Source organism: Castanea sativa, chromosome 8, assembly GCF_040712315.1.
Source record: "Castanea sativa cultivar Marrone di Chiusa Pesio chromosome 8, ASM4071231v1".
In the NCBI taxonomy this organism is placed as follows: Eukaryota; Viridiplantae; Streptophyta; class Magnoliopsida; order Fagales; family Fagaceae; genus Castanea; species Castanea sativa.
In genome coordinates, this window is record NC_134020.1 from 20494870 (window position 1) to 20515986 (window position 21117).

Consider the following 21117-nt stretch of genomic DNA (forward strand, 5'->3'; position numbering starts at 1 on the left):
CACAAAGGTAATACTAAATTGCATCACTCCTCAACATTTGGTAGTCTTAGTTCAAGAGATGTTACATCTTGTCAAATTGCATTCAGAATCAGTTAGAATTTTGCATCACTCCTCATATAACTTCACCAATCCCTAATTCAAGAACATTTACCATATGCACCCTTTCTTTCTTATGCTTGGTTTAAAACAAAAATAATATAAAATGATAGAAGTGAAGAATAAAGGTAAATGGCATTCTTGCTCGGTCACAGTATACAGTGCTTAATAATAATGTTTTTGTCTTTATTCATAACACTGACTAACTAAACAATATTGCACCGATATTGTTGCTAGGGAAAGAGAATTATCTGTCCGTTATGAATGTCTACTTAAGATCGTTTTTTAAAGAATTCCACTAGTGTTATTTGATGAGCACATTTCATGAGAAATCGATGTAATACCAAAGTTCATTTGATGACCAGAAGTTAAAAAACAGGAGGAAAGATATATTCATGTTGTAGAGCTCCTTCCACTTAAAGGATTAGTAAACTCTGATTCCACTTAGAGGGATTATTATGGTCTTAAGAGAACCTCCTGCAAGTATATCTGGCCTCTTTCTCATTATTTGAAACCCCATTAATTCATCTTCTCTGGAAGTTGAGGACTTTGACTGAGATAGCAAATACCAAGAAGAAGAGGAGACAAAAGCCAATAAGAACTGCTACTGAAACTCCTACCATCCCAGGACCAAAGCCAAGAGAAGCTTCCAAATATTCTTTCACAGTGCCCTCAAATCCTGCTCCAACAATCTTGGTTTCCACATCACCAAGCTGAGAGGAGATAATACCTCGTAGTGTCCATGAAACTGGGCAGATGTAGTAGAACCAGATCCACCATGGAGGGATACTCTGAAGTAATAAAACCGTAAAAGTGGTTTATGAAGAAACCAAAAAAAAAAAAAACTTTGAACAGATTTACAAACTTGAGAAGGAATAGGGGCAGATGGGCTTGAGCGCAAAACCCCAACAACAACAACTACGGATCAGTTGCTAATTGCTATGTTTTCTATCATCTACTTTATTTAAGTGCCAGTGGAGTTCGTCCCTTCCCTTTTCTGTTATTACTACTGGTGGGATTTCATGGCTAGTGGGAATTACTTTTTATTTCACTCCCGTAGCTTTTTCGTTTGAAGGGACGTTATACTAATGCAGTTTAGGACATGACTTAAACAGTCGGCTTATTCTTTTTACTAAAGAAATTTTATTTTATAACGTAATTGTGTTTAATTAAATTCATTAGTTACTGGAGTGTAAATTACATATTCTTGTCATGTGTTAAATGCACAGATTTTCTACATAACAAATGAAGTTTAAAAGTTTGAGATTAAATTCTACAGGGATGTGATGTAAAACCCAAGTTTTATACCTTCCAAACCCAACATGCCACATTATCTTATCACGTATAAAATCATATACAATCAATTCTAATACCTATCTAAAAATCCAACCAAATTAAGAGTTTATTAAGATGTTATTATGTATAATAAGATGCATTGAGTTTTAAGTAAAAAACTAATATAATAATCTCTTATTGGATAGTGCAAAACATAGGTTTTACACCCAATCTTTACCAAATTCGGACTCCAAAAGTTTAGCATCTTAGTATATTTTATTTTAATGTTATATGGAGTCCCAGCTATACATGGCCAATCTATTTTCAAAATTAAGATGAAGTGGAGTATTAGTATGTATGCTCATCTAAGTGGTTTAATTATGATTTCAGTTTGACTTAGGAATTTGATCTTGATTGACTTTTGTTCCACTTGTGACCATTATTATTTTCAAGTAAATCTCCAGCAGTTCATTAATTTAATTGGCCCAATCCACGAATGAAGCAAGACTTTGTTGCAAGATGTAAAATATATTTACTTACAGGTTTAGGGATGAGAAAACCGGAAAGGAGGTTCCATATTGAGTAAAATGCAGAAGAAATGACAGCTGCTAGGTTTTGAGAAGGTGTAAGACCAATAGCCATCATGCCGTAAAAGGTAAAGAACGTGAACGTCAAGAACATAAACACAAGATAGAGGAAAAATTTCCCTGCAATACCAGAGAAACGTCCAGTTAAGTAACTGCATTGGCATAAACTTTATGCACCAACAACATCAGAAAATAATATAATGAACCAGGTGCCATTTTATTTTAATGAAAACAAAGCCAATAAAATTCAGTGGTTATTACATAGAAATTTTATCTACATTTGTATAATATTCTATAAATGAAATGAACGAGTTATTCTCATTTAGATGCAGAATCTCAGCAAGCATCTGGAGTTATGAAAAGCCAAGAATAGCTCATCTTAAATATAAGTTTGAAAACCAGATCATTATTAATAATTGGCCATCTATATTGCCTGACAAGAATCCATTTTGCTTTTGAAATCTTCAAATTAAAGGACTTGTTCTTTATAAGAATCTCTTTAGATGCAACAGTGAAGATGGAATGCCCTTAGATGCAAAATATTCAGGAATTTCACGAACTCATTCTTATATAAACACTTTAATCAACGTTTAATAAATCAGAATACTCTCCCCCAAAATCCTCCACAGTAATGAACTAAAGTAAAAGTAAAAATAGAACAGAAGAAAACAATGAAAGAATCTTACTGGCTGTCCTTTGAAAATTAATCATGAAATATGTGATGATGCCAAATATTATTGTCTGCACAACAATGTATGGAACCTCCACAAGACCCTGTTAATATTGCAACCAAGATATGTATCATCAATCTCCACTTCAAAGAAGTATCATTTGCCAAATATTGCAAGTGTAATGAACCTTACTTGGGCTGCTGCATAAGCAATTGGAGAGTACATTCCAGCTGCTCTCTCGCGATAGAATACTGTCCTCTCAATTGAAACAATTGGTTGCACTGAGGATGCATTGTTAACTCCAAGAAACAAGCATGCAGAATAAAGAGCTCCCATAACCAATAACAAATCTTGAGTTGTACTCCTAAACAAAATTATATATGTTTAATGGTTTAATATATCTTTCACAACATTGCAACAATCAAAGAGAAATAGCCTAATCAAAATACTGGATTTTGTTAACACAAGACTTTGTCAAAAGAAGAGAAAAGGCAATAGGTAGTCAGTTTGAATTTTTTGAAAAGCAAAAAAGAAGTTATTCACAATTGCAAATAAGGTATATATTCTATTTCGAAGTTTTTGGTCACACGATAAGGTTTCATATTCAAATGCAAGACTGCTGTTACCAAAAATTCTGAAAATTTGCAGATTCCCACCTAACACTTTCCTTATTAAATTGTTAAAGATTACTCCAGAAATACAGAATTCAGCCTATGAACATTATTCATGGGTTCTAAATTATAACTAACTATTTCTATTAAGGCTGGCTGATTAATATATATCCTCTTGAAGACAATACCCATTCACTTTAGCTAAATGTTAGCAAAGGGATGGGGTGGAGAAAAAAAAAAATCAAAAACCCTAACCAGGAACATAAAAATTTACCTTCTTAAACCAATGTTCCAGAATACTGTTCCAATTAACAATGCACTGATTGTGGTGAAAAATAGCCTAATGGCATTGTATTGTGGACTTCTCCAGTATACAAGATTTTGTTTCCATAGGCAAGTCTTAAATTGGGAGAACGTGTCTTGTGAATACGTGGAAGGAAACTTCAACGGTTCTGAGCCAGTAGGTGGCACACTAAATTGCTTGATGGAAGCTTCCACGTCCCTAGAACAAGGATATAAAAAAAATCAGTTATGGATATAACATTAAATTGCAAGCAAGCAACAACAAAAGATTAAGATCACCTGTATTGCTCAGAATTTCTGTAAATGTCTGCAAAGTCTTCACCAATTCTTTCTTCAGCAGTAGGTGTAGTCACCTCGAGCATCCAAGTTGCTGGATTGTAACCACTGTGAATTGGAGGGATTCCATTAATTCCCTGCGCATAAAATGGAAAAATGAGACAAAATTCGCATAAGCTATAGGTAAACAACACATTATTGTAATTTTATCAGCCTCATGGTTTATATTAAATCATGGAGTTCTAGAAAATCATCAAGTAATTAGACTAAAATTGGAAGGAGGAAATGTAGCAAAATATGGAGTATATTGAACATAATCTTTCCAATGTTAAACTCACAGCTTGGTTAACCAAAAAACTCAAAGAAAATAAGCTAATGACTTACTCATTTTGTTACTAAAGGTTATACTTAATACAGAAGACTCTTGCTTCTATGTGGAAGAGGTTGGTAAACAGTCTTACCCCCAAATTAAAAAAGGCTAATTCCCATACTCAAACTTGTGACACATAGCTTGGATGGAAGGTACTTACCATCACACCAAAGTCCGACCTCATTTGTGTGATTTTCAAAGATGATGAATGAGCAAAGTATATAAATCCCACGTAATGTTTATTAGATTTACTCTTGTTGTTTCTTTATTAACTTATTACTTCAGATTAACATAGGCGTAATTTTGTAGTCTTGCTATATCACTACACAGAAGTGTTCCTATTAATTTATACATACCTAAGTGGGGAGAGTTATTCATCCCCAAACCTCAAGGAGGGGACTGTTATTTTGTTCAAAGTATGGGTAAGAAATCTTATATAAAAAGGGAATATTTCATTAATAAAATATAACAGTTTGAGAGGGCATGGACTTCACTGTTGCATTTATACAAAGAGCTTTAATTGTCTCTCACGCCCTTTATATGCTCTTAATACACGTCATGTGTTAACATGGACATTCTTGAAAAATGTGGACACCTAGCATAAAAGTATGTACATTATTTATATAGAGTATACAGGGAGTGTGAAACAATAAATTTCCTTTATATAAACCTCAAGAGGGGGACTATAATTTTGTAAAAGCTTGAGGGAGGATGGTGGTGTAATTTACACCTTATTTTACTCTCTTATTCTCTTCCTCACTCTTACCCTAATCTTTTTGATTTTACGACTCAACCTGGTATCAGAGTGTGCCAATCCAATCCTAGAAGTGTGCTAACGTCAGCATCCATACAATGATGTTAAACATCGATGACTACACCGACATGATTCTCAAAATTCGGCGACCATATCATCTGAGTCGCTGGTCTCCCTTGGTGTTTTGGGTGATTTTTCCCAATTTTTTTGAAACCATCTGATGTGAGTTGTAAATCGTTTTATAATTATATATATATATATATATATATATTGAACATCAATTTTCCAATTTCTTTTTCTGGAGCTATTCCAGTAGCTTTTGTTTACTAGGCTTCTCTTTGTTGAAGCCAAATAGGCTTTATAAGGTGCTGGATGATTGTTGTTTGTTTTTGTTGAGGTTTTGAGTGGTTCAGCTATTGAGAACTTGAAATTTCGAATTTCTTTTGTTGCAATTTTTATTTTTTCAACGAGTAAGAATCTCCTACCTGGAAATTAAGAAATTCAAATGGACTTAGAATTATACCCTTCTGGAGAGATGTCAAGAGAAGACCGTCATTTAGACCTAAAGGTATCATCTTAGATTTCAAATAGTCATATTTCTAATTTACACAAGAGTGAACTGTATAAATTGAGAATTAGAAGCACAGGACGATTAATTGTTACCTGAAAATAGTCTATCATTATCTGTGAGCGCACACCAAGCTTCCCTCCATATATAACTCGGCCCCCTCGTTTCATAAGAAGTAGCTGTGCATTTAACCCAAAAGATTACACACTTTCAAAGAAACTGGAAAACATATCAAATATAGTTCTCAAAGAAATTGTCAATTGACTGCAAAACAATAGTTACCTCATCAAATGCTTCAAATATATCAATGCTTGGTTGATGTATAGTGCAGACCACAGTTCTCCCTGTATCAACAGTATTACGGACAGTTCTCATAACAATGGCTGCTGCTCGTGCATCCAGTCCAGATGTAGGTTCATCCATAAAAATAATGGAAGGATTTGCCACAAGTTCCACTGCTATGGTTAAACGTTTTCTTTGCTCTGTCGATAGGCCACTACTACCAGGCAAGCCAACCAAAGCATGTCTTATAGTATCAAGCTCTACTAATCTCATCACTTCTTCAACAAACTCCTGCAATGCATTAGAGTGACATAATTAAATGGAAATATTCCTATAGGATACAAAATCTTATGCAGCAACTCACATGTTTTTTCTCTTTGCTAACTTCCTTTGGGAGACGAAGAGAAGAAGAAAACCAGAGAGACTCCTCAACTGTCACTTGAGGAGAATGTATATCATTTTGCTCAACATATCCTGATATTCTAGCAAAAGTGCGCTGCTCTTTTGGGTAACCCGATATCTTAATGTCCCCTTCTATGTATCCACCAGTTTTCCGACCAGCAAGCACATCCATCAAAGTGGTCTTTCCAGCTCCACTTGACCCGACCAAGGCAGTCAGAACACCAGGTGAGAATACACCACTAACATTGGACAAGAGTTGCAACTTCTTTTCCGGTATACCTTTAATTTTCATTTCCTGAGAACCTCAAAAAACAAATCACTTCTTTTAACATAGAAGAAAGTGAACTCCCAATATATTTGGTGGACCAGTAAGTCAAGGAAGTCAAAACCAGCAGAGAAAACACACCTTTGGCATATCAACAAAATAATTGACATTAAGGAAAGTCATTGTTAATGGTTGAAATGGAAGGATCATTCCCTTCTTTTTTCTGTCTTCTTCGGCAGATGGTGGATCAAATTTAGAACCTCCACCACCTACTGCATGAACAGGTAAACATATATAAGACATACTTATAAAATATGCCTACACTACAATCCATTATGAGGAGAAAACTCCAATATAAGATGCTACAAATTTATAAATTGAACATTATTTATAGAAATTATAGAAACAACTGACCACCATTCAATGCCGAATTCTTTTCTGCTACATTAAGTGACATCACTGTCTTGGCTTTCCTAAGGGCTGAAAGGGCAGAAAGATATGAGAGATAGCATTTATTAGGGATTAAACACATTCATACTAAAAGGAAACAGAGAGAACATTTTTACCTGGATGGAATAGCTTTAGTTAGCAAAAGGAATGAACAAGAACATTAAAAAAAAAAAAAAAACTTCCAAACTTACGATTAAGGTAGGTCAAGGCCAAAGTCACTATGTTGCTGAAAAGCAATGCATAAGCTATTAGTACACCAACACCAATCCAATACCAATAATCTTCAGTAGGTATGCTATGCAAAGTGAGAATGTTGTGTCCAACAGTATTGTTCCCAAATGCTGATCTCTGAAAAGAGACAGTTTCCAAAACCAGCAGACAACTTCAGAAGTCATCCACAACATGAAATCTTCAATCAATATCTTTACTTTTCAGTCATAAATACGTGACATTATATGTAGCAGCAGAAAACTGGCAGAAGTGTGTCCCTAATCTCAAAGACCTTACCTCCATCCACCTTGTGGCAGTAAATTCATTGACAGAAATTGCACGTTGCCCATAGGATAGAGGTGACACCCAAAATCCCCAAACCCACCATGACTTAATCATTCCTGAATGAAGAACAACCTAATCACTGAAGATCACAAAAATTTCCTGTCATCAATTATTTTTTTATGAAACCTACCTTTTGGAATGATGAATCCGCCCAACAAGAATACAATTAACAGTGCAGCTGATCCAAAGGTATTGGCAAGAATCATATCTCGTGAGATAGAGGCCATCATACGGAAAAGACCCAATGCCATTTGGTGTATGGAAAAGAGTAAAAGCATATAACGGAAAAACCTGAAACATTTAATGGAAATAGCTAGTACAGAAAATACAATCAAAAAGAAAATCGTCTACTAAAGTAAAAAAGGAGATACCTTCCCGCACTAGGGGCAAAACCAACGGTGAAATATACAACACATGACCACACAACAGCTTCAACAATAGAGTAAGGTACACGCAGAATCCAGCTTGAGATAGACCATGCCCATGCAGGATGAAAGAAATTATCTCTTTGCTTGTAGAAGACTGGGAGCCGTGTTATCATAAGAGGTAGCTCAGAGAATCCATTAAACATCATATGCACCAGCCCATAAAACAGGCAAGAAAGATAAAGGTTGCCATTTTGCTCATTTGTGGGGTGTATTCTTGTTCTTAAGAACATTGTGCATGTAATGAATCCAACAAAGGCAACCTTTAACATATGTAACAGATAATATGAGATATAGGGGAAAAAAAAGGAAACTGATTTACAGCTACAAGATTTCACAAAGAAAACTGAAATTGCAACCGACAAATAACATTCATACGTACTCTAAAAGTTAACAGTATATTCATCAAATGATTTACAGCTAATGGATAATAAACATTTAGATGTTTCAGAAGAAAGACATGCGAATTATTCCCATTTTTTGGACTAGATGCACTACATTTGTACACAATTAATGCAACATTTAAATAAAAAAGTGATAAGGTGAATCATACCTGGCATGTCCTAAATATATACAGAAAACGATGTCTGCTGATTAACAGCAGTTCTCGTTCAAAGCAAGCTTTAAAAATCTCAATTCTTGATGCAGCATATTTAGTTTTGGACAAAGCCGAAGAATCACTCTTAGATTTATCATATGGAACAGAAATTGAGGACTGCAGCGACCTTCCAAACCTGGAATTTTTAAAGGCCTCTGCAATTTCTGGAACAGAAATGAAAACGTATGGTTTTGAAGAATTGACCCAGTACTGAGCTTGGTCGTTTCTAGAGGTCACCTGGCAATGAATTATGTTAGAAAATCATTTAGGAAACATCAAAAAATTTGATTTTCCTTAAGAATATACCTCTTGAAGAAAATCAGCTACCCCCTTACGTGGTGGTAGTTGAAAACCTAATGACTCAAAGAATTCTAACACTTCTGCTCGAGGGCCTTGATACACAACATATCCTTCTGATAATAGAATCAGATCATCAAACAGTTCAAATGTCTCAGGTGCAGGCTGAAGAAGAGCCATTAGTACAGTAGCCTCCATTTGATGGACAAAATTCCGAATGCATTTAACAATTTGGTATGTGGTAGAGCTATCGAGTCCAGTAGATATTTCATCCATAAATAGGGTCTTTCTTGGCCCAACAATCATTTCTCCTGCATAAGAACAAGACCAACCACATATTATTTAACATTTCAAGTTTCAACTCTCATAATTCAGACATATGCACATCACTTAACAGAGCCTTCAGTTTTACAAATTTCTTTTTGATAAACAAGAACTTAAAAAAATAAGATTAGCAATGAAAAACTTTCCGAAGATTTAACATAACATTGAATGACTTGTTTCCACTAAATGGATATTATACTTCATTCTCACAACTTTGAAGACAGAATTTTGAGTCCCACTCCTTTTAAAGATTGGAAGCTTCCAGTGAAAGTGATGTTAATAACAGAGGTATGTTCTGTTACTACCACAGAGAGAGAGAGAGAGAGAGAGAGAGAGAAACCTGTGGTAACTCTTTTTCTTTGGCCACCTGAGATGCCTCGGAGCATATCATTACCAACCACTGTCTCCGAACATACATCAAGACCAAGCACTTTCAAGATGTAATCTGTTGAAACACTGTGCTTTTTACCGCCAACTGATGATGCCTGTGCAGTTAAAACATTAAATCAGGATAAAGCTAAACACGTGCACAATTCATCCATAAACAATAAGAAAATTGTGCTCATGCAGAAGCATGGTATGTAGCAGGTCTAAGATAACAACCTTCATAAATGCATCAATCTCAGGACTTGGCCGTATGTTCCTTTCCTTCTCTAAACGGGCCAGATCTTGCATATAACCTATAAGTACTCTCAAAATATATTATAACTTAGGTATTCAGTACATAACAAATGGTTGAATCATGAATTACACAGGGATTTTTGTAAATTAATTTTACACGGATTGCAAATAATAAATTAAACCGAACAAACCTGCAAACCCTTCACTTGCACCTTGACATCTGGCAGCAAAATCCAAGGTTTCTCTTACAGTAAGCTCTGCAATATGATTATCTGTTTGGCTGATGTATGCAGAAGTTCTTTGAACGTAAAAGTCATCCAGCTTATGGCCATTATACGTAATGCTACCACTTTTCTGAAAACAAAATATCACTTTAGTATAGAAAGGTCCGGTTACTAGCATCCAAAGAATATTTTAATTAAAGAAGACTATCCTTTATGCCTTCACAAGAATTTTTATACACAGTTGATGATACTGTAAACTAATAAGACTTATCTGAATTTCCCAGTACATATCCAATATGGCTGAATTCAAAATAAATTAATTAATTAATTAAAATTAAAAAAGAAAAAGAAAAGAAAATTCCATCACAATTTATTAGAGAAGAAATTTTTTTTAACGTTCTTGAATAAAATTTCAGACCTAGGGCTCAAGGCTCTTGCTTATATGAGGTTTGGGAGAAATGATTGATAGACAATCTTAGTCCCTTTTTATGGAGTATCTGATTGTGATAATGATACTGGATAATTTATAAATAACTGAAATGACCAATTTATCCATTTGAAGCCACAGGGCTCTTTAGTAATAAAATGGTTCTTAATGCAAAATCACTGGAGCAGAAAAGCGCCTACAACATCAAAAGCAGAGAAAATGGTTCTTAATGCAAATTCATGCATTAATAAAATGGCTCTTAATGCAAATTCATGCATTAATGCATAACAATTTTAAGAAAATATAAACCAACAAAAGATTGAACCAAAGATAACCAAAAGTGAACCAAATAATTTAAGATTTTAAAATTGGGAATGAAATTTTGACCCTTAAAGAGTACAAAATTGTCACTCTCTTTTGCCTAAATGGAAAAAATGTAATTTTTCTGATCTTCATATTTCACAACTTGAGACTTTGTTTAGGTGCAAATGCCCCCGTTTTTCATGTTGAAGTAGAAGAAATGAGAAGAATAGAAAAAGAAAAGACACCCTATTCTCATCTTTCGTGCATTATATTCTTAAGAGATTTACTCAAAAAGGTTTAATACCTTCGTTTGTCAAAATAAAATTTTTTTAAAAAAAGTTGAAATCCCTTGAACGGATAGGATATATATAGAAACTAACCTAGAATTAGTTTACTTGCAACTACAAGTAAATGTTTTACAAAAATGATTAAGCTACAAGTAGGCCTTAGTACATTGAATATAGACTTGTTTCAACAGGCTCAAGCCTTGATATCTATAACATCTCCCTTAACTCAAGGTGTAATGTTTGTAAGACAACAACTTGATATCTTTAGGGAACTTTTTAGTGATGTGGCCATGAAAGATTAATTTGCTATTACTTTGCAAATTTGTCTATTTAAGAATTATTTTATAAAGTCCATGTGTGAAATTTAATTGACGTAAAATTCATTTGGTTTTAAACATCTAGGGATGAGTATTTAGGGTTAAAGTGGTTTTTTTTAATTTTATTAGTTGTGGTGAATTTATAGTCAGGGCCAAATCTGTAATCTCTTTCATTCTTACAAATTAAGGATATTTTTCATAGTTTAATGGACTCTAGAATTTTCTAGGACATCCTAAATATATTAGGTTTTATTTTCTTTAAATCTAAGTTGGTATTTTATTAGATTTTTAGTTTACTAGTTAAACTAGGAGTCCTAATACTATTAGGACAAGAAAATAGTCTATATATATATATATATATGAGACCAACGTATACAAAGGAGGAGTTGGTTAATTATTGAGTTTTCTCTTTTTTTACTCTCTTTCTTGTGATACTATTCATTGATACTGTTCATACCGCCCATGAACACCATAAAATTTTCTTCGTTTTTCTCCATTACAACCCCAAATGAAGGAGGAGTTGGTTAATAACATTATTGTGTTTTCTCTCTTTTTATTCTCTTTCTTGTGATACTATTCATTGGTACTGTTCATACCACCCATGAACACCATAAAATTTTCTTCGTTTTTCTCCATTACAACCCAAATGAAGCCCTTTCTGTTATCCATCAAAACCCTAAACCCCACATACTTTTTCTTCTACTAAATAGCCCTCAAATAACTCATCACACCACCTTTAATTCCTAATACAATCCTATTTCTACAAATCCTTCTAACCCCCCCGTCGCAACCACACGTAGACAAATCTCCCACTTTGTCTAATGTTGATGTGGATTGGTATTAGTACCCAAAGTCCTACCAAAAATTCTTTGTTAAAATCTTCTTCGGTGAACCACTCAACAAAATTTTTTGTCCAAGATAGACGTGATTAACACAAAATTAGAATACCAGTTTGGGGCGTTTTCTCAGGACTTCAAGTTGTGCGAAAAGGTGAATTCATCTTAAGCAAAACTAGAAGACTTATGCGCTATGAAAGAAACTTTGTATAGGTTGAAGTTTCTATTTGGCAAAATGTCCTAACAGAATAATTGTTTATCAAGAGCCTAGTTTATCCCCATCCTCGATCTAGGGCAAAAATTTCTCATATTACTCCTTTAAGATTTGATGGCTGCAGCCCTGACAATTGGCTTGCAGTAGCAGCCTCAGTTGCATATTGGTTCAGTTCAGTACCTCAAAGTCTTGCGCTAAAGAGAAACTCAACTTTATGATTCACCATAAGTCCAACTTCAAGAATAGCCAAAAATATGTCTTACATGGACAATGGAGATCACAAAAGGACAAGATGAGCATAAGGTTGATCATGGAAAAGTCAAGCCCAACGAAAGTATTGATGTTACTACTATGGATCAATTCAACAAGGATTTCAAATTTCAAGTTGAAAATTCCTACTATAATTGATTTTATAAAATTCCAAAAGAATTTAATGATATGGTAGAAAAGAAAATCTTGTTATTCTTTAATGCTTTTGAACGTGATTAAAGAGTTGAGTGCTTAAAGTTTGAAAGTTTTTATACATCAACACTTTAAGGGTGTGTTTGTTTAGAGGTGAAACATGGTGGATGAAAAACTTTTGAGAGAAAATGGGAAAGAAATTTTTTTTTTTTTTATAGTGTGTTTGGTTGGGTAGAAAGGATGGACAATAAATTATGAGAGTCATGTATTTTCTCCTTAGGCCCACTAAAATTTTTTCTCTCCAAAATGGAGAGAAGACTGAGTGGAAATGAATTTTTTCTTAATTGACAAAAATGTCTATGTGCATGTACACATGGGTTTCTTCAAGTTGTTTTTACTTTTTCTTTCTTCTCTCTGCGCAGTAATGTCGTTGTTGCCTTTTTTTCCTCTTATTTTTTTTCCTCTCTCTTCTGGGCAGTAACATTGCCTTCTTTTTTTTCTATTCTTTTTTTTTCTTTTGATTTTCTAGGGTCTGGGCATGATAGTTGTTTTTTTTTTTTATATAGTTTTTTTTTTTTTACATGATTTTTATTTTTTTTAATAAATTTGGGTGATTGCTCTTTTTTGGTAGCTTTTTTTGTCATTTTTTGTTTTAATTGGGCATAATTCTCTAACAAGGGTATATAAGTAAATTTATTCAAACTCATTTTTTCATTCTTCCACTTTCCACTCCCCACCAAATGAAAATGAGAAAAAATAAAAAAATTTATATCCTCTCATATTTCCATCCTTCCACCATTTTCTATCCTCCCACATTTCACCCCTCCAACCAAACAAACCCTAAAACTCAAGGTCAAGCTTTTTTTTTAAACCCAAAAAGAATGATGTAGCCATAGAAGATTGATTTGCTATACTTTGCAAATTCGTCTATTCACAAGGGCGGCATTAAGTGTTGTTCAGGGGATTCATTTGAACCCTGTGACTTGAAAACAAAAATATTATATATAAATTATTTTTTTATTAGCTTACTTTACTTTAAAAAATATTTTTGAACACCCTGACTTAAATTTTACACACCCTAATCACTAATAAGTCCAACTCAAAACTAAACAATAACATAGGCCAACTCAGTCCAAAACTAAAACAACACAAATGAGCTCATCGTAAAACCAAACAACATCACAGACCATATAGATATGTCTCTCATGAATCTTATCTCATCTCAACTCTAAGAATAAAGCGTGAATATTTGTAAGTTACAAGTATCTATTTTATTATAAATTTTTATTATGTTTGTGTGTTTAATATTGATTATGAACATTTTTTTTAATAATTTTTTTTGTGTGAATTGTGATGTGTGTGAATGTGTGCATGTATAGTACAAACATGATATAACTTTATATAATTTAATTTTTAGGAAATACAAAGGGTTTGCAATGATTCAAAATATGAAAACTCGTAGAAAAAAATTATAAAACTTTATGCATTTGCATGTTTTTTGGTTGGTAACTTGATACAGTCAAGTTTTATTTTAATTAAATTTTGTTTTAACTTATATTTCTTAATGAACCTCCTGAATAAAATTTCTAGAGTCGCCACTGCCTATTCAAAAGTTATTTTATGGGTCCATGTGTGAAGTCCAATTAAAGTAAAATTCGTGTGGTTTTAAAGGTCTAGGTATGAGTCTTTTAATGTTATAACAGTTTTTTTATTTTTTATTCTAAGCTTTTATTTTACTTGTTATGGTCACTTTTGTAGTCGGAGGAAAATATGCAATTTCAATTATTCTTGCAAAAAAAGATTTTTTTTTTTTCTTTTTAGTTTAATTGATCTTTAATTTTATAGTTTAAAGATATACTAGCCCAATAGTTTAATATACAATACAATTATTTTTTAAGTGGTTATAGAATATTAATCCTTATTAGTGTGACGTATTCGTGGATATTATTACACCAAGTGGGCAAGTACTAACCTTTAAGTTGCTATCAAGTTTCCCAGCAAGAGCCAAAAGCAAGGTGGATTTGCCACAACCTGGAGGTCCTAAAAGTAAAGTCATCCTACAATGTGGGACAAATCAGTTTGTTTGGTCAGTTCAAACAAAACACATGAAAAAAATGAATTCTAAAAAAAGTAATAAGATCTGTCGAACTGAACGTGACACTCATTTGAAAAGTAACCTAATATCTGCAATCTTTTCCTTTTTGGTCTAAATATCACAAGCTTTTAGAAACATTAAATAAAAAATAATAATAGAAATAGCTTAAAATTATTATACTTCTAACATTATCCGTATTAACTGTTCCTATCTAATAACTTGAGTTTAAACTATAAGATTTCTTTTCTTCTCCATTGGAAATCTACTGATATGACACTAGTGATCAACAAAATCTGTTACAGATTAACAAAGGTGAAACATTTAAAAATGCTTTTATCATTTATAACACATGAGAACAAACCATTTTTTATACCAGATTCAATCTTATTTCTTTGTTTAATTTTATATATTTAGGTTCATTACAGATTATTGAGATATCTTCTAGAAGAGAACTAGAGTTTTTTTTTTTTTTTTTGGTATACTTCATATTTTTAGCAATTTGTGCACAAGAACCTTCATTATAGTAATTATTACCTTCCCGGTTTTACTTCGCCACTGATATTGCTCAAGATTGTTAAAGAATGTCTCTCTGGTCGAAGGATCCATAACCTGGTTAGGATATGCTGCATTCAAAAAAGAAAATCAATTATAAATCTGAAGCCAAAAGATTAACTAAAAGCATAAAAATATGGAAAAACAAAATAATACAGTGTTAATGAATAAGAATGATAATCTTAATCAACCTCAATCACGTCACGAGTAGAGTTAATCAGAGTAGGCAAAGCTCTTGAACCGGTTTGAACATTAGCCACAACTTTCAAGTTCTCGTATTTCACTTCGATCTTCGGCAACACCAATCCAACTCTTTTGATAGGATGAAAAAAAAAATACAGAATTAACATAATCGTTGAAAAAAAAAACACGAACAAACTAACTAATTAACGAAGTTCAGATTCAGCTTATAAGATTTTCTTGGATCCAGATTTCTGCTCTTGAAAATCTCAAATCTCACATGCAATAATTGTGTTTAGTACAGTGCATCGAATTCGAAGCTAATGCTTTGCTGACTTGTACTTGATATCTTCTTAATCTTAATGGAATAAATTTCTTATCAAAAGAGAAACGAAAGCACATAGAGAGAGAGAGAGAGAGAGAGAGAGAGAGAGAGATTTTGTTGGTACCTATCGAAGCGTTCTTTCATGGCAGAAAGCAAGCGATAGTTATCTTGTTCGTTGGTGGCGAGGGCATTTTTCACAACGAGTTCACGCTTAGAGCGAGTGAGTTTCCGTACATCGATCGTTTCATCTCCGCCAGATTTGGACTGTGTCCGCCTCATCAACGCCATGTTCGTCCTCTTCATCGACGGCAATCTCTCGATTGCCGCCCAGCGTAGCTCCTCCTCATCCTCCGCCACCGACTCTGCGTTCGAAGGTCGTTTCATTAGCACCTCGGTCGTTCCTTCAATCTCTAGCTCGAAGTACTCGCTCCCATTCGATGCCGCCATGGCTTTCGTCTCTCTTAATATCTCTCTCTTTCAGAGAGGTATTCGAATTTTGAACAGATACGGAATGTGATCGGATTTGTCATTTATTTCGTTTGGTTAAATCCCGCGAACTTTTGAGCAAGCCCAATACCGAATTTGCCCTTATCTATTTCATTCTCTATTTTCTCTTAAATTTTACTGTACTACTAGTTTTTAAGTCAGAATGTGCAATTTAATAGCGATTTAATTTTTGTCCTACTCTTTCGCCTGAGTTGAATCTCGTGGGCAAAAACCAAATATTCTCCCTATAAAACATGAAAAAAATTTAAACCATAAATTTTTCTCTTTCTTTTTTAAAACGCTCAAAAAATATTATTGAAACTTCTCTGAGGCACTCGAAATTTTAATAAATTTTATTTAAATTAAATAATTGAAAATTCAAATATATACTCTATCTGAGAATTTAAACCACTTGGTTGGTATTGAAAGTAATACGGAATACTGTGTAAATTTTATTGACAGTTGGTAGTTATTACACTGTTTTAGGGTTTTGCTAATTAGTCCTTTTTTTTTTTGGCTTTGATAACGGTTTTGCTTAGTCCTATTCTTTCGTCTGAGTTGAATCTCGTGGGCAAAGCATATACTCCTCTCTATATAAATATATATATATATTTCAAAAATATTATTGAAACTATAGTGAACGACTCAAAAATGTAATATAATTTCATTTAAATTAGATTATTGAAATGTAAACATATATTAAAAAATTTTAACTACTTGGTATAATTAATAATACTTAATATGTAAATTTTATTATATTAAAAAAAACTATGATTGATGTTCAAAATAATTAAAATAGAATTTTAGTTGGAAAAGAATTTTAAATTTCTCAAAACTTAACTAATAGAGTTTAGCTAAACTCAACTATAATTGGAGTAAAATTCTAAATTTCTTTGGCTCAAAAAATAATTTCATAAAACTTAGGTAAAAGACTTTTACTTAAAAGAAATTATCCTAATTAATAAGAATATATCAATTCATTGTAGAGAGAAGATAATCGCTTGACATAACACAACTTCAAATCCAACTTCTATTATTATTATTATTATTATTATTATGTGAAAACAAGATAAAATTTTATCCTAACTGTTTGTTTCTTATCTATTCTACACTATCTATTATTATTATTATTATTATTATTATTATTATTATTATTATTATCTATATCTATATCTATATTATATATAAGAGGATTCCCCTCTTTCAACTAGATTATATAGTTCAGAAATATCCATAAACCTTACATTAATTTAATTGAGAAAAAACTGAAGGATAATTCGGTAAAAATATATTTTCAACTCTACTTAAAATGCCTACTTTCAATTTTCAAATACACATTCATCTCTATAAAAAAAATATTCAAATACACACATTAAAATTTTTTATACCTCACAATGCCTTCCAACTAAATGTTTGAATTCCATTTAAATTCAAATACTAGGCCTTAACCTACTTCTCCTAAAAGAAAAACTCTTATCCTTATCCTTATCTCAAACTTTTCTCTATATCTCTATATAAAACAGATTCCTACGATCCAACACACATGTTAATTACCTTTTCATTGAATTCAAGTTTTTAATCCCTCATATAAACAAAAAAGAGGAATTTTCAACAACAAAAAAAAATACTTAACACTTTAAAAATATAATAATAATAAATAGCTCCCTAACTTCTTTTACAAAAAATAAAAAAAAATAAACTTCCTCTTAATTAATCTCCTAATTTTTAAACTTACCCACCAGTGTATCATTGTTATTTTTGTGGTAAAAAAACACCACCGAAAATCCATCCACCTTTTTACCTATGTACAACATTAAATGCCCCAGTATCTAGCATACATACATTTGATCACCTATTTTATTTGAATTCAAATGTCATACTCCCCCATCTAATCCCAAAAAAAAAAAAAAAAAAGCTATCAGCTACTATGCACTTTAAATACCTTACTCTATTGTATATACTTCACGTTTCAACTTTTACTTTCTTTGCATAAAAACTTGATTTCCTCAATTTCTTTATTTTCTAATTCATCACCATCTCTTCATTGAGCAAGGTACATTTGCTTTGATATTGCTTTAATTATACTCTGTATTTTTCTTTTCGTTGAACTAATTTCATGTTTGATTTAATCTCCTATTATTTATTGCTTTTTCATAACTTTTATCTCTCTTTTCCTTGTTCTTCCTACAACTCCACTGATTTGCTCTAATTTTATTTTACTTTACACCATCTCTTTTTTAGGAAAATAATTTTTTTATTAACCTTTTAAACATTCATCACTCCTCTAGAATTTTGGTGAAAAGTTTTGTCCTAAAAAAAGGAAAAAAAAAAAAAAAAAGTCTTTGAGCACGAGCAATGCGTGTGCTTAAAGGCTAGTTATCTATAAAAGGATTCTTTTTTTGGGATTAGACTTTTATGTGGTTTAGAAATATCCAATACCTTAGGTTTAACATGGAAAAACTTAAGAACAACTTGGTAAAAATATATCTTCAACTCCACTTAAAATGCTTACAAAATAGAACACTCACCTACTAATCTATGTCTTCAATAACAAATTAATCTAAAAAAAAATTCAAAAAGGAAAATTATGACACTAGACTAAATGCATGGATTACAATAAAATGAGTTTTATTTTTCCTTCTATTTTATGCTAGATGAAGAGATCTCATTTGAGAATGCAGTGGTAAAGTCAAGCATTTATTTTTGATGGCTTAATAAAAAATGAAATAATTATTTTTTTATCTCCATACATACTCTATATTATCTCTATACAATGTAGAATAGTCTAAATAGTAATATTATAAGCGCAATTCTCGAAACTATTTTATAACCCAATAGTTTTTAACTTGCTCATAAACATAGATTTTCAAATTAAATTGTAACATTATTAAAAACTATCTACTATTATTTATCAGCTAACATCCAAATCTAATAAGACTTCTAATGGGTTATGGTAGTTGTTGCATCGTCAACTTATCTCAAGCACCATGCCAGTAACAAACCATGTGTTTATTTGAATATCCAATTAATTTATCACCAATAAAATTGTAACCATTTAAAACATGAAAATTGCTATATATATATATATATATATAAAACAGGGTTTTTTGTTTGGGTTTCATCATTCTCACGCAAATTCTTTTTTTTTTTTTTTTGAAACATTCTCAAGCAAATTCTTAAACTCTTTTTAGTTAAATAATTTTAAATTTAAAATCACGCACATACGGAAAAGTAACTTACTTTTTTTTTTTTAAGTTTTAGGCTTTTAAACTTTTCTCAACTCTCACTTATAGAAATACTCTAAAAATTAAAACACTATCTCTATCACACTTTTAAACATTATTTTACTAAACTCAAAAAAAAAAAAAAAAAACAGAGCTTCAATGCACGCACAAAATGTGTATGATGAGTCTAGTGTGTGTGTGTATATATATACAAGAGGAAATCTGGAGAGGAGGGCTGAAAGGATGTATACTTGATTTTAAATAAAATTGGGAAAACTCATACATGGCTCTATATAACTTCGCTACTACAAGTATGACGACTTCATGCAATTCAAGAAATCAAGTCCATCAAGAGAAAAATGATTATGTAGCATGGGTTGAAGGTATCAACTCCATCAAGATGGATGACAAAAAGCCAGCCCATATCTTAGCTCATCATGCGAAATTCATTGATGATTATGTAGCATGGGTTGAGGAAACCCCAGTTTCCTAGAAGTTGTAATTGCTTATGGTGTACTTGACCTTTTTTTTTGTTTTTGTTTTTTTCTTTATATTTGAGAAAGATGTACTCTTTTTTTGTGAAGAAAGAAAGATGATGTACTTTATTTGAGAATGAAGATAATGTACTTGACTTTGTTTGAGTTTTATTAATGAAAATAACTCAATAGTTTCTTATAAAATAAAAAATAAAAAATCAAGTCCATCAAAATGCACCGAATTCATATACTATATTATATAATAAAAGTTGAATTTAAAGAAAAATCATATGATAGCTTGAATCCAGATGAAGAGAAATAAATAGTGATGGTGGGAGTGGGAGTAGTAGTAGTAGTTTTATCCGAAATTTTTTTTTTAACACAAAGAAGATTCATAAGATAGCTAATTTACTTGGATTAGGACTATCGGGTAACAAAATACTACTCCTAATTGTTAGACAAGTTGTTAGACGTGTCCATCAAATACTAGTAATTATTAAGAACAGAGTTTGAGTCAAAGACCTTCTCGAAGCAAACTCCACTGTCTTCAACTTAGATCTCATGCTACTCTTTCACAAATCACAAGTACATATTTTCATTTCTAAAAAAAAAAAAAAAAAAAATTATAGAACTAAATCGTTACAAATTTTGAATTTTTTTGCTACTTTGTCAAATTCTTGGTACTTGGCCTAATTTTTGGTTTTGTGAAGTGTTGTCCTTTACTCTTTTTTATTGGCAACTGATAAATATTTGTTAATGGCCCCATTGTGAAACATGCTTATTATATGTAATTTTTTTATACGATGGGGTTGCAAAGCTCATTGAATTAAAAGAAGCATGTAAAGTTGGGCTTGCACCGGGGAAAAGAGATCAATCTGCATAGTTCCACAATATATGTCATCTGCACCTTGGTATTTCAATGCCAAGAGAACTGTAAGTAGATTTATTGTTTAGTCGGGCATCCATAAATTTTGTTTTTGTTTTTTGTTTTGTTTTTTTTTTTTTTTTGTGTGTGGTTAAAAGGTCTCATATATTAGAC

The 21117-nt window shown here is 32.1% G+C and overlaps 1 protein-coding gene across 1 annotated transcript; it reads right to left on the reverse strand.

Annotated features, from left to right (window-relative positions):
* Nucleotides 1-261: 261 nt before the first annotated feature.
* LOC142608363 (ABC transporter G family member 31) lies at nucleotides 262-16339 on the reverse strand. The gene is made up of 24 exons (XM_075780123.1): nucleotides 16017-16339; nucleotides 15579-15699; nucleotides 15370-15458; nucleotides 14713-14797; nucleotides 9922-10084; nucleotides 9713-9789; nucleotides 9450-9594; nucleotides 8795-9096; nucleotides 8444-8725; nucleotides 7837-8153; nucleotides 7596-7756; nucleotides 7418-7521; nucleotides 7102-7258; nucleotides 6875-6940; nucleotides 6602-6732; nucleotides 6158-6490; nucleotides 5794-6084; nucleotides 5607-5690; nucleotides 3823-3956; nucleotides 3515-3742; nucleotides 2822-2993; nucleotides 2645-2732; nucleotides 1912-2078; nucleotides 262-887 (listed from the first exon to the last, which is right to left on the reverse strand). The coding sequence occupies exons 1-24, from the start codon at nucleotides 16337-16339 to the stop codon at nucleotides 621-623; spliced, it is 4287 nt and encodes a 1428-aa protein (XP_075636238.1). The 3' UTR covers nucleotides 262-620.
* Between the last annotated feature and the right edge of the window lie 4778 nt (nucleotides 16340-21117).